Source organism: Cavia porcellus, unplaced genomic scaffold (genome assembly GCF_034190915.1).
Source record: "Cavia porcellus strain 051 isolate PalLab524CR breed Dunkin Hartley unplaced genomic scaffold, mCavPor4.1 scaffold_17, whole genome shotgun sequence".
Lineage (NCBI taxonomy): Eukaryota > Metazoa > Chordata > Mammalia > Rodentia > Caviidae > Cavia > Cavia porcellus.
The window spans coordinates 49,307,162-49,319,473 of NW_026947500.1; the positions used below are offsets into that span (position 1 = coordinate 49,307,162).

Genomic DNA, 12,312 nt, shown 5'->3' on the forward strand with positions numbered 1-12,312 from the left:
AACAAAATGAAGAAGACAAACTGACAACTAATGACAGAAAAAGAGCTCAACAGAAATAAGGCAGAGAAGATGGGATGATAGGAACAGCTATTTTGGAGAAAATGACATCTTAATAGGTAATACTGATTTAGTATCATCTTGTTTTGAAGTCTCATCAAGCTTTTGTTCTTCTGTCTCCATTGGTCTAAACAGGGTGTATCTTATTGGATTTTATTATATATGATAGTCTAAGCAAAAACTTTTAAAGACAAGGAGATTATACAGAAACCATTGTTCATTTTCTGTTAGTTGTTTCTAAATACTCTGTAATGCTGTCATTCTCTTAAATGGTTTTACATTGTTTTGATATACTTGATGCTACAGTATACGAAGTTATACTCAAAGATTTTAAGGAAGGAGACAATATGGTAACTACTTTTATGTCAGGATTATCTTGTGGTGAAACACTATTCTGCTTAAATAGTTATGTTTTGATCTGCACTGTTTTGCTGTTATGCCCTCTTTTATCTCAATCTCCACTTCATTATTTACTTTTTTATTTTTATCCTTTTAGTTAAGGGAAAAATAAATAAAAACTAGCAGGCTATATTATAGTAACCCACTTTGACTTTCCATTATCTTGATTTAAAGCCCTGTATTACTCTCACCATCTTGTTTTTAACTGATGTCCCCCTATTCTGTTTTGCTTGATAGTACCAGATTCAAAAGTTTAGGCAACAGCTGTGAAGATAGTGAGATTCATTATGACGCCCATTCTCATTGACTTTTATCTACATTTGAAGACCTATAATGTCTCCAATGTTTTGGTTTTGTCAGTTTTGTTCAATTTTATTATAATAGATGATATAGGCAATTCTATTAGAGATAGCAGGAGGCATTCTGGTAACCATTATTGATCACCTTGTATTATGCTTTTACATTATCTACTATGTCCACCCTTTTGATTTGATTGACTCTGTTCTGTTAGGTCACATTTGGTTCTACTCCCTTCCAAAAAAGTAATAAGAACTGTGGGAGCAACAAAACCCAAAATGTGTAATTGTCATTGTACAAAAGAGAGGAAAAGAAAGTGCTCTAAACGATATAACTGCATGTATATTTAAGTGTATAAGATAGAAAATGATGTCACTGAGTTTTATTGGATCATTGAACAGAACTGTTTGCAGTCTCACTGTTGAAATGTCCACTTTACAAGCTTTAATTTTGTGACTTGAACAATTATTTCTAGGATGACGATGTGTAATCCATTAACTAGTGATTTCCTACTGTTTATTTTTTTCTGTAAATCTGTATAACTTGTACCCTTTCTCTGCTTTTTTTTTCTCCTTAAATAAAATTTTTAAAAAATGCTAGGTTTTCCCTGAGGTAGGGGAAAGTTTCATGCTTGTGAAGGTTCTATGGTATGGGGTGCAAGCCACTATGTGACACCAGTTATTTATAGAAATTCTGTTCTGTATAAAAAACATCACAGTTGAAAAGTGTGCTCTTCAGACCATAGAACCCTACCTTATGTTAGTCTTTTGAGAGATTTTAGAACATATGAAGAGAACTGGGCCTAGTGGCAAAAGCCTGTCATCACAGAACTCAGGAGGATGAGGCAGGAGGATTGCTGTGAGTTCAAGGCCAGACTGAGATGATAACAGATTTGACAGTGGAGGAAATCTTGAGATCCTTATGTTTAGATTTGGAGCCTAATGTGATTTGTGTCACTTACGTCTGCATGATAAGTGGATATAAAGTGAAAACAAATAGGTAGGTTCCAAAACTAAAACAAAGACTGTACTTCAAAATGTCTGTCATTAGAACACAGTTCATGGCTGCCTGTGGGTAGCGTAAATCCAGCGGAGGTGTGGAACTCTCCTATTAGCCTGCAGGCCGGGCTTCTCCGGCTCCCTGTTGAGGCAGGGAACCCCGCCCTAGGCCAGCAAACTCTTTTCTTTGCCTGGGGCCCAGGATTCCACTTCCTGTTGAAATTAGTGAGTAAGGAGAGAGCAGAGACCTTTATCCCAGCCTGGCTGACCTCTCTACCTCACTTGGAACAAAACTTGAAGTGCAAAAATATAGCAAAATGACAAAATGAAAGACCAAAATGTAGGCTCAAACATCCAGCCTATCCCAAGAAAGCCTAGGAGCCATGTGCATAGAAGAAAATATATGCCACATATCTGAAATACCTGAAATACTAGTAACTGAAATAAAGAAGCAACTCTGGGAAGCCTTAAAGGAAATCAAACTAGAAATAATCTCTCAGGTAAAAGAAGAAATGATAAAAGAAATGAAGGAGATACTGAACATATCTAAAGAAGACACAGTTAAAAAACTTGAGGATATAAACAAAAAGATAGAATCACTGGATGAACAATATAAGAAACAAACAGAATGTATAAAGCAGATGCAAAGAGATATACAGGAAATAAAAAATTCCATCAAAAGTTGTAAAAACCACCTCAATGAATGTGAAGATAGAATTTCAGACCTTGAAGACAAGATTGCAGCCAGTGAACAGGAAAGGAAAGATCTTTTAAAAATAACAAGAAATCAGGAAATAACAATTCAGCACCTGCAAGATGATGCAAAAAGGAACAACATAAGTTTAATAGGGATAAAAGAAAAAGATAAAGGGTGTCAAGAGAATATTTAGAGAAGTAATCACTGAAAATTTCCCAAACATGAGACTGGAAACTGATATTAAGATCAGTGAAGCATATAGAACTCCAAATAGTCATAACCAAAATAAAACTACACCCAGACACATAGTAATGGCCATCCCAGAAATCAAACAAAAGAAAAGAATATTAAAAGCTGTAAGAGAGAAAAGACAGATCACCTATAAAGGAAAACCTATCAGAATCACAGCAGACTTCTCAGCACAAACAATAAAGTTAAGAAGAGCATGGAGTGAAGTATCTCAGACCCTAAAGGAAAATGATTTCCAACCTACGTTGATGTATCCTGCAAAACTGTCCTTCAAAATGGATGGAGAAATAAGATACTTCCATGACAAAGAACCACAGAAAAACTACATGATCACTAAGCCAACCCTGCAAAGAATACTGAAAGACAGGCTAGATGCATCTAGGAAAAAAACCACTAAACAAAGCAGACAATTAAACAGAACTGAAAGACAAAGATGCAACAGCAGAAAGATAACATGTCAACAATAAACCAATATATAACAGTTATAACCATTAATGTAAATGGTCTCAATGCACCAATTAATAGAAACAGACTGGCAGAATGGATCAAGAAACAAAATTCAACCATATACTGTCTACAAGAAACCCATCTAACCCAAAAGGATACCCACAGACTGAAAGTCAAGGGATGGAAAAAAATACTTCATGCAACAGGAACTCAAAAAAAAGTGGGGGTGGCTATTTTGTTTGCAGACAATATGAACTTCAAGCCAATAATGATCAGAAGTGATAAAGAAGGTCACTACATACTGGTTAGGGGAAAACTCCAAGAGGAGGAGATAACTATCTTAAATATATATGCACCAAATTCCACAGCACCCAGTTATATAAAACAAGTACTAACATAAATGAAAAACCAAATCAGCAGTAACACAATTCTAACAGGAGATCTTAACACACCATTGACACCAATGGACAGATCAACCATACAGAAAATCAGCAAAGAAATAAAAGAACTGAATTGCACTTGTAGACAAATGGACTTAATAGACATATACAGAGTATTCCACCCAACAACAAAAGAATACACATTCTTCTCAGCAGTATGTGGGTCATTTTCTAAAAGAGACCATATGTTAATTCACAAAACATATCTAAATAAATGCAAAAGGGCTGAAATAATCCCTTGCCTGCTATCGGACCATAGCACTATGAAATTAGAAATTAATGATAAAAGATACTACAAAATTCCCACGAAGACATGGACACTGAATAACATGCTCTTGAGTAATCAGTGGGTCACAGAGGAAATCAAAGAAGAAGTTAAACCATACCTACAGGAAAATGAAAACACAAATAAAACTTACTGGAATCTTTGGGATGCAATGAAAGCTGTCCTCAGAGGAAAATTTATAGACTGAGTTTACACATCAGGAAAACAGAACGAATACAAATAAATAAGCTGATGTTACACCTCAAACATCTAGAAAAAGAAGGGCAAGTCAAGCCCAAAGCCACAAGAAGAGAAGAAATTATAAAAATCAGAGCAGAAATCAATGCAATAGAGACTAAAAAAAAATCCAAAAAATCAAGGAATCAAAGAGTTGGTTCTTTGAAAGAATAAATAAAATTGATAAGCCGCTAGTCAACCTTGTTAAAAAAAGGGAAGAAAAAGCTCAAATTCATGCAATAAGGAATGAAAGAGGAGAAATCACTACAGACCCTATAGGAATACTGAAAATCATCAACACCTATTTCGAAAACCTCTACTCTCAAAGGTTTGATAACACAGAGGAAATGGACAGATTCCTAGAAGCATACGAAGTACCAAGGCTAGGTCATGAAGATGTAAAACTACTGAATAACCCAATTTCTATTAATGAAATAAAAAAGGTATTAAATCATTACCTACAAAGAAGAGCCCAGGCCCAGACAGATTCACTGCAGAATTCTACAAGAAATACAAAGAAGACCTGATGCCTACACTCCTCAAACTATTCAATGAAACTGAAAGGGAAGCAATCCTTCCTAAGTCATTCCTGGAAGCAAATATTACTCTAGTACCAAAACCTGAGAAAGACCCAACTAAAAAAGAGAACTACAGACCAATCTCCCTAATGAACACATATGCAAAAATCCTCAATAAAATATTGGCAAATAGGATGCAGCAAATCATCTAGAAGATTATATAACATGACCAAGTGGGATTCATAAAGGCATGCAGGGATGGTTCAATATATGTAAATCAACGAATGTAATACACCATATCAATCGAGCCAAAAGTAAGAACCAGAAGATCATTTCTATAGATGCAGATAAAGCTTTTGATAAGGTCCAATATTCATTCATGATAAGAAACCTGCAGAAAATTGGAATAGATGGACTTTGCCTCAATATAATAAAGGCAATCTATGACAAACCAACAGCCAATATCATTCTAAATGGCCAAAAATTGAAGGCCTTTACTTTAAAATCAGACACAAGACAAGGATGTCTCTTATCGCTGCTCCTATTTAATATAGTACTGGAAATATTAGCCAGAGCAATTAGACAAGAGAGAGAAATAAAAGGCATAAAGATAGGAAAAGAAGAACGTAAGCTATCATTGTTTGCAGATGACATGATACTCTATATAGAAGATCCCCAAAACTCCATTGAAAGACTCTTAGATATAATAAATAAATTTAGTAATGTAGCTGGCTATAAAATCAATACTCAAAAATCAATAGCATTCCTATACACTAAAACCAAATTCACAGAAAGAGAAATAAGAGAAACCAGACCCTTCACACTAGCAACCAAAAGAATGAAATATCTAGGAATTACTCTCATGAAAGAAGTGAAAGACCTGTGCAGGGAAAATTATATTACACTGAAAAATGAAATTGAAGATGATTTCAAAACAAAAATGGAAAAACAACCCTTGCTCGTGTATAGGTAGAATAAATATTGTGAAAATGGCCATTCTCCCAAAGCTTTTATATGGGTTCAATGCAATCCCGATAAAAATACCATCAACATACCTCATAGAACTTGAGAAATCACTCCTAAAATTCATCTGTAGTGAGAAGAGACCTAGAATAGCAAGGACAGTTCTAAGCAGCAAAGGCAAGGCAGGAAGTATCCCAATCCCTAACTTGAAATTATACTAGAATGCAACCATAGTAAAATCAACAGGGTACTGGAACCAAAACAGAGTTGAAGATCAGTGGAATAGATTAGAAGATACAACCACAACTGCAAACACACTCAACCACCTTATCTTCGATAAAGGCGCCAAACATGTTCACTGGGAGAATGACAGTCTCTTTAATAAATGGTGCTGGAAAAACTGGCTCTCCATATGTCAAAAACTAAAACTAGACCCATGCCTATCACCATGTACTAAAATAAAATCTATATGGATGAAAGATCTAAATATTAAAACAGAAACACTAAATCTATCGGAAGACAAATTGGGTAAAAACCTTGAAGATATAGGAGTAGGTAGAGAATTCATGAACAGGACTCAAACTGCATGGGAAATACTTCCCAGAATCAATAACGGGGATCACCTCCTATTAAAAAGTTTTTGCACGTCAAAAGAAGTCTCCAGCATGGTGAGAAGAAAACCCACAAACTGGAAAAAAATCTTAATGAACTGTCCCTCAGACAAAGGACTTCTATCTAAAACATACAAAGAATTAAAAAAAAAATCAGACCCCAAAATTCACAGACCCAATCCAAAAATGGGCATCTGAGATGAATAACCAATTCTCAGATGAAGAAATACAAATGGCAAATAAATATATGAAAAAATGTTCATCACCATTGGTCATTAGAGAAATGCAAATCAAAACTACACTGAGATTTCATCTCACTCCTGAAAGAATGGTCAAGATCAAGAAAACCAACAACAAAAAATGCTGGAGAGGCAGTGGGAAAAAAGGAACTCTCCTGCACTGTTGGTGGGAGTGTAGAATAGTGCAACCATTGTGGAGGTTTGTCTGGAGATTTCTCAGAAAACCAGGAATGGAAGCCCCATATGACCCAGCTATACCATTTCTAGGCATATTCCCAGAAGAACTGAAAGCATCATACCACAGTGATATATGTGCACCCATGTTTATAGCAGCACAATTTGTAATAGCCAGCTCTTGGAAACAACCTAAGTGTCCATCTACTGAAGAATGGATAAAAATTTGTGGTATTTTTATACAGTGTAGTACCACTCAGTTATAAAGAGCGACCGCATTGAGACATTTATAAACAAATGGATGCAGATTGAGACCATTCTCATAAGTGAAATAAATCAAACTCACATGTATAAATACCGAACAGTTTCCCTAGTGTAAGAAATGATAAGAATACATAGAAGTATGTGGTAATCATGATTCCCAGTCATATTGATTTGAAACCATATAATGTTTTCACTCATTCATCACAATGGTTTTCACCTGGGTTGTTCAATTTTAGTATCTATGATAGCATGAATAGCTATTTTGAAGAAGGCAACACAACATAAAAGCTAGTGCTGATTTAATATCGTCTTGTTTTAAAGTCCCATCAAGCTGTAGTACATCTGTTTCCACTGGTTTTAACATGTCGTACCTTACTATATTTCACTATATGTTATAGTATAAACAAAACTCTTTATAGGCAAAGAGGTAATATAGAAACCATTGTTTGTTTTCTATTAGCAGGTTCTAAATACCCTGTAATTCTTGCATTCTCTTGAAAGGCTTCATGCTGTCCAGATATGCTTGATATTATAGCACGCAAAGTTACACTCCAATAATTTAAGGAAAGAGGCACTATGGTGACGACTATTATGTTAGATTATCTGGTGGTGAACCACAATGATGCTTGAATTGCTCAGTTCTGCCCTGCATTGCTCTATTACAATATCCTCTCTTATCTCAATCTTCCTCCTATTTTTAAATTAATCTATTTTCTCTCATTTTCTTAATTAAGGGAAAACTAAATTAAAGAATAACGGGGCATATTATAGTGACATTTTTGTTGTCCTATTAACCTGACTTGAACCCCAGTATTGCTCTCCCCATCTTGTTCTGTCTGATTATTCTATATTCTATTTTGTTTGATAGTATCAAGTTTGAGGGTATAGGCAATCACTTTGAAGGCAATAAGATATACTATGATGCCCAATATGGATTGACTATCATCCTTGTTTTTTGTTTTTGTTGTTTTTGTTGTTGTTTTTGAAGTCCTGTAAGGTCCTCAGTGTACATTTTATTGGTTTTGTTCCATATTGTTTTGATCAATTAATTCTATTATACCTGATGATGTAGACAACTCAATTTGAAAATAGCAAGAGGCACAATGGTAACCACTTTTGATCACCTGCTATTCTATTTTTGCATCACATGCTATGCTCACTCTTCTGTTCTGACTCTGTTATACTTAGTCACATTTGTTTTTATTCTCTTCAAAAAAGCAATAACAACCATGAGAGTAATAAAACCCTAAAAGTCTAATTATTACTGTAAAAAAGAGAGGAAAGTAAGGTGGACTCAGGGATATAACCGCAGGTATGTTCGAGAGTGTAGGATGGAAAACCATATAACTGAGCTTTGGTTGGATCATTGAATGGAACTGTCTCCAATTCCACTGTATGAATGTTCGCTTTATACGCTTTAATTTAGTGATATGGACAACTGTTTCTGCGAAGATAATGTGTAGCCTGTTAACTGGTGATTTCGTACTCTATATATTTTTTCTAGAAATACTGTATTATTTGTACCCTTTTACTGCACTGTTTTTTTATGTCCTTTTTTTCCCTTTTTTTCTTCTCTTTTTAAATTAAAAAAAAAAAAGAAAAGTGATCTAAGTCCCACTGAGAGAGGATCCTAGCATCAGGATGTCCTTAGATAGTGACAGATTCTTCACTCTAATTGGGCCCAGCAATATAGAACAAGCCCTGAACTCTAGAGGTGAGCAAAATGTGAATCACCAGTCTGGCATTTTGTCAAGTTGACTATAATTGTTGCTGTGTTTTTCCTTGGTGATGTGAATGTGAACTTATTAGACTAATTTACAAAAACATATGGAAAGATAGACACCTAAATAAGTATTTCCTTTCAAAACATTTATTTAGAAACCCCATTTATTTATAAAACCATGATATTATTCAAATACTTTTTTTATTTTGGGAAGAAGAAAGAAATAAAACCCATTGATTTGTTAAAAAAAAGAACACAGTTCATATAGGGTGAGTCTTTTTTTTTTTTTTTTTAGTATTTTTACTTATTTATCATAAAGAGGATAAAGCAGAATAAAGCCAATCAGAACCAACCAGTGTAGGAGTTACAGGCCTAAAAACATTACAAAGTCAACAATAGTTACCATAATGCCTTTTGACATGTTCAAAATAGCTGCAGATAACTTCAGATATAGTAAAAGTCAAACAGAACAGAATAGAATAAAAACATTAAAAATAAAACAATGAATGCAATAAAGGGCTTTAAAACAAGCCAGTAGTAAATCCAAAATTACTACCATAATATATCTTGCTATCTTTGAAATAGCTGCTCCTACCATCAGAGTTGACATAATCAAAGAAACACATACACAAACAAGTGAATAAAATCCAGCCCCAAAAAGAATGAAAGTGGTATAGTGTTCCAAAACAAGATCATAGGAAATCAGTAATAGCTACAACCCTCAGGAGAGCCCCCTTTTGATGTCACACTGAGTACCACTGTCCTCTGTATCTATGGTCAGACCACTGTCTCTAGACCTGCACTGTCAATGAAACATGAAAGCACTACAGGCATGAAATTTCATTTCACCTCCATCGCTATCATCAGGGGCTGAATCTGGCTGCTCCAGTCCAGTGGGACTCCATGCATAGCACTTCTTGCCATATTAGGCTTGCTTGCTCGTGTGACTTCCTCCAGGCTGACTCTTTCTTTGAGTGCATCTTCACTTTTTTTTTTTTTTTTTGGTGGCACTGAAGACAGAACCCAGAGCCTTCAAACAGAGATACATTCCAAGTTCAATAGTATTATTTTTTATCATTGATATTCATGTTCAAGGTTTTGCTAAATTTCCCAGCCCGGGCTGGGCTCCAGATTCCAGTCCTCTAGCCTCAGCCTCCCATAGTGCTGGGATCCCATAGCCATGCAGCCATGCAATCACACATGATGAATTTGTCTTCGCTTTAAAGCAGAATATACAAAGCAAGTCTTTTTCAGTTACCGTCCTAGCAAGGTTTACATGAGAAATATATTCAGTGTAGTCTGTCATCCACTGGATGAATCAGATTATTTCAGAACCAACTTCCATGTTCCTCAGATGCTAGATGCTATAATATTACTTCACCTAATGGTTCCTAGTATATGGATACTCATTATACCCTTATACAATATTACTATAGAAAAGTAATATATGACCTCATTACATATGAAGGAGTTGGGCTCAGAGAAGCATGGGGTAGAATCATGATCCTATTAGATGAAGTAAAGGCTTTGAATGCAGGTACAGTGTGTTGCTTAGTCAAACATAACAGATAAAGTTCTTTTTTCTTTCATTTAATAGTTAACTAGCAATTAAATTACCAGAGTATATTTACTTTGAAGATTTATTTCCAAACTGCTTTTTGATCTTTGGAAGCTAATTTGATTTTTTAAAAATCATTGTGCACATTGACAAATTAAATCATTTACAGAAACTGCATTGTTTACCTCATGTTGATATTTACCCAATTTGAGATTCTGTTCAAACCCAGAGCATGTTATATTCAACTGTTACCAAGAACCCCACAGTCTAGAAGACAAAATGCTCAATCAGAATAAGCTAATGAGATAAATATAGAATAATGATGAATAAATTGATGTGTGAACAAATGAACCATTTGAATACATGTTTATCTTGTTCAATGTGACAATTTATATAGAGCCAGTGAATAAATTACTTATATAACTGAGGATCTTGGAAAACATGAGCTTTGTATAAGATTTGTCTTATATCCTGTTATCACATGAGTTTGTCATCATGTTTACCATTGGCATTTACCATGACACCAGTAAGGTAAATTTAAGGCTCAGGATCAAAAACTGCTTTATAAATAGTCTTTGCAATATTCTCTTACTGTCTAACAGATGTCAAGTTCACAAGTTAGCATATTAACTTAAATAGAACATTTTTAAATGTCTTGAAATAATCTCTTTATGATAATACACTTATGCTCACACACACACTAAGACACTCACTCTGAAGAATTGAAAGAAAATTTTGAAGACTAAAGTTGTGATAATGAAAATATTTTGTCTCCATAATGTTTGAAAATAATTCAATAAAAACGAGAATAAAATTTATGGTGAATTACTTTCTGTTTAGTGAATTGTACAGGAAGACATACCTCAGATGAGCCAACAAATCATCTTCCGAGGTAGACAAGAGCTTTCCAACAAAATTTGCAGGACACAAAATTTGTCCATCATGGTCCTATTCCCACCTCATCAGTCTCCTCACTGCCCCTCTTACATCTTTGTTTCTGAGGGTGTAGATAAGAGGGTTGAGGCTGGGTGTGACTACCGTATAAAAGAGGGCAATGAACTTGCCTTGATCTTGAGAATTTTCTGTTGGAGACTGCAGGTAAATGCACATTACTGGAATGAAGAAGAGGGAAACAACCAGAAGATGGGCTCCACAAGTCCCAAACACCTTCTGAAGTCCAGAGGTAGAAGATCGCATCCTCAGCACGACCCGAGCAATGGCACCATAGGAACTCAGTATGAGAATAAGTGGGATGATAACGAAAATGGAGCTCATGACCATGAGAGTCAGCTCATTTGCACGAGTGTCAACACAGGATAATCTAAGGAGTGCCGGGACTTCGCAGAAGAAGTGGTCCACTTGGCGATGTTCACACAGGGGTACCCAGAAGGTAAAGGAAGAATGAAGTGCTGAGGCAGTGAAGCCACTGACCCAAGAGGTCATAGCCAATAGGCGGCACAAACGAGGGTGCATGAGCACAGTGTAGTGCAGAGGTTTGCAGACAGCTGCATAACGGTCATAGGACATCACCACTAACAGAACACACTCTGTAGTTCCCAGGGCAAGGACAAAGTAAAGTTGAATCATGCATCCAGCATAGGAGATGGTCTTCTCTGGACCCCAGAGGTTGATCAGCAACTGGGGGATGGAGCTGGTGGTGTAGCAGAGATCCAAGAAGGAGAGGTTAGAGAGAAAGAAGTACATGGGAGTGTGGAGACGGGAATCCAGATATGATAGGATGATGATGAACAGGTTTCCCGTCAGTGTCATCAAGTACAAGACTAAGATCACCCCAAAAAGAGTGATTTCCAGATGTGGCCACTTGGAGAAGCCCAGCAGGATGAAGTAGCCTTCAGCAGTAGAATTTCTTCCTATCATCATTCATATTTTCCTATTGCTGAAGAAAACATCATATAAACTTCAAAGAATGTCATGTATCTCCAGTGTTTGCAAATAAATTGAAGAAAATAAATACACCACTTCCAGGTATATTACTTGTTCTTTTATGGGAGTAGAATGTTTTCATAACTCAGTTACAAATGAATTATTCAGCATATAACTTTGTTCTTTTCATATACCCTAGGTTAGAATATAGATGAATGAGATGATATTTCATGGTTAGAAAGAATAATTTTTGGAAAATATATTTTAGTAAATAAATTAAATTTATTTTCCT

General features: G+C 35.5%; 1 protein-coding gene across 1 annotated transcript; it reads right to left on the minus strand.

The window, feature by feature from the left end:
* Positions 1–11,084: 11,084 nt before the first annotated feature.
* Positions 11,085–12,021, minus strand: LOC100726912 (olfactory receptor 2J3-like). The gene is given in 2 exon segments (XM_013146426.2): positions 11,085–12,003; positions 12,005–12,021. Coding segments are annotated over 2 exon segments (936 nt in total).
* Between the last annotated feature and the right edge of the window lie 291 nt (positions 12,022–12,312).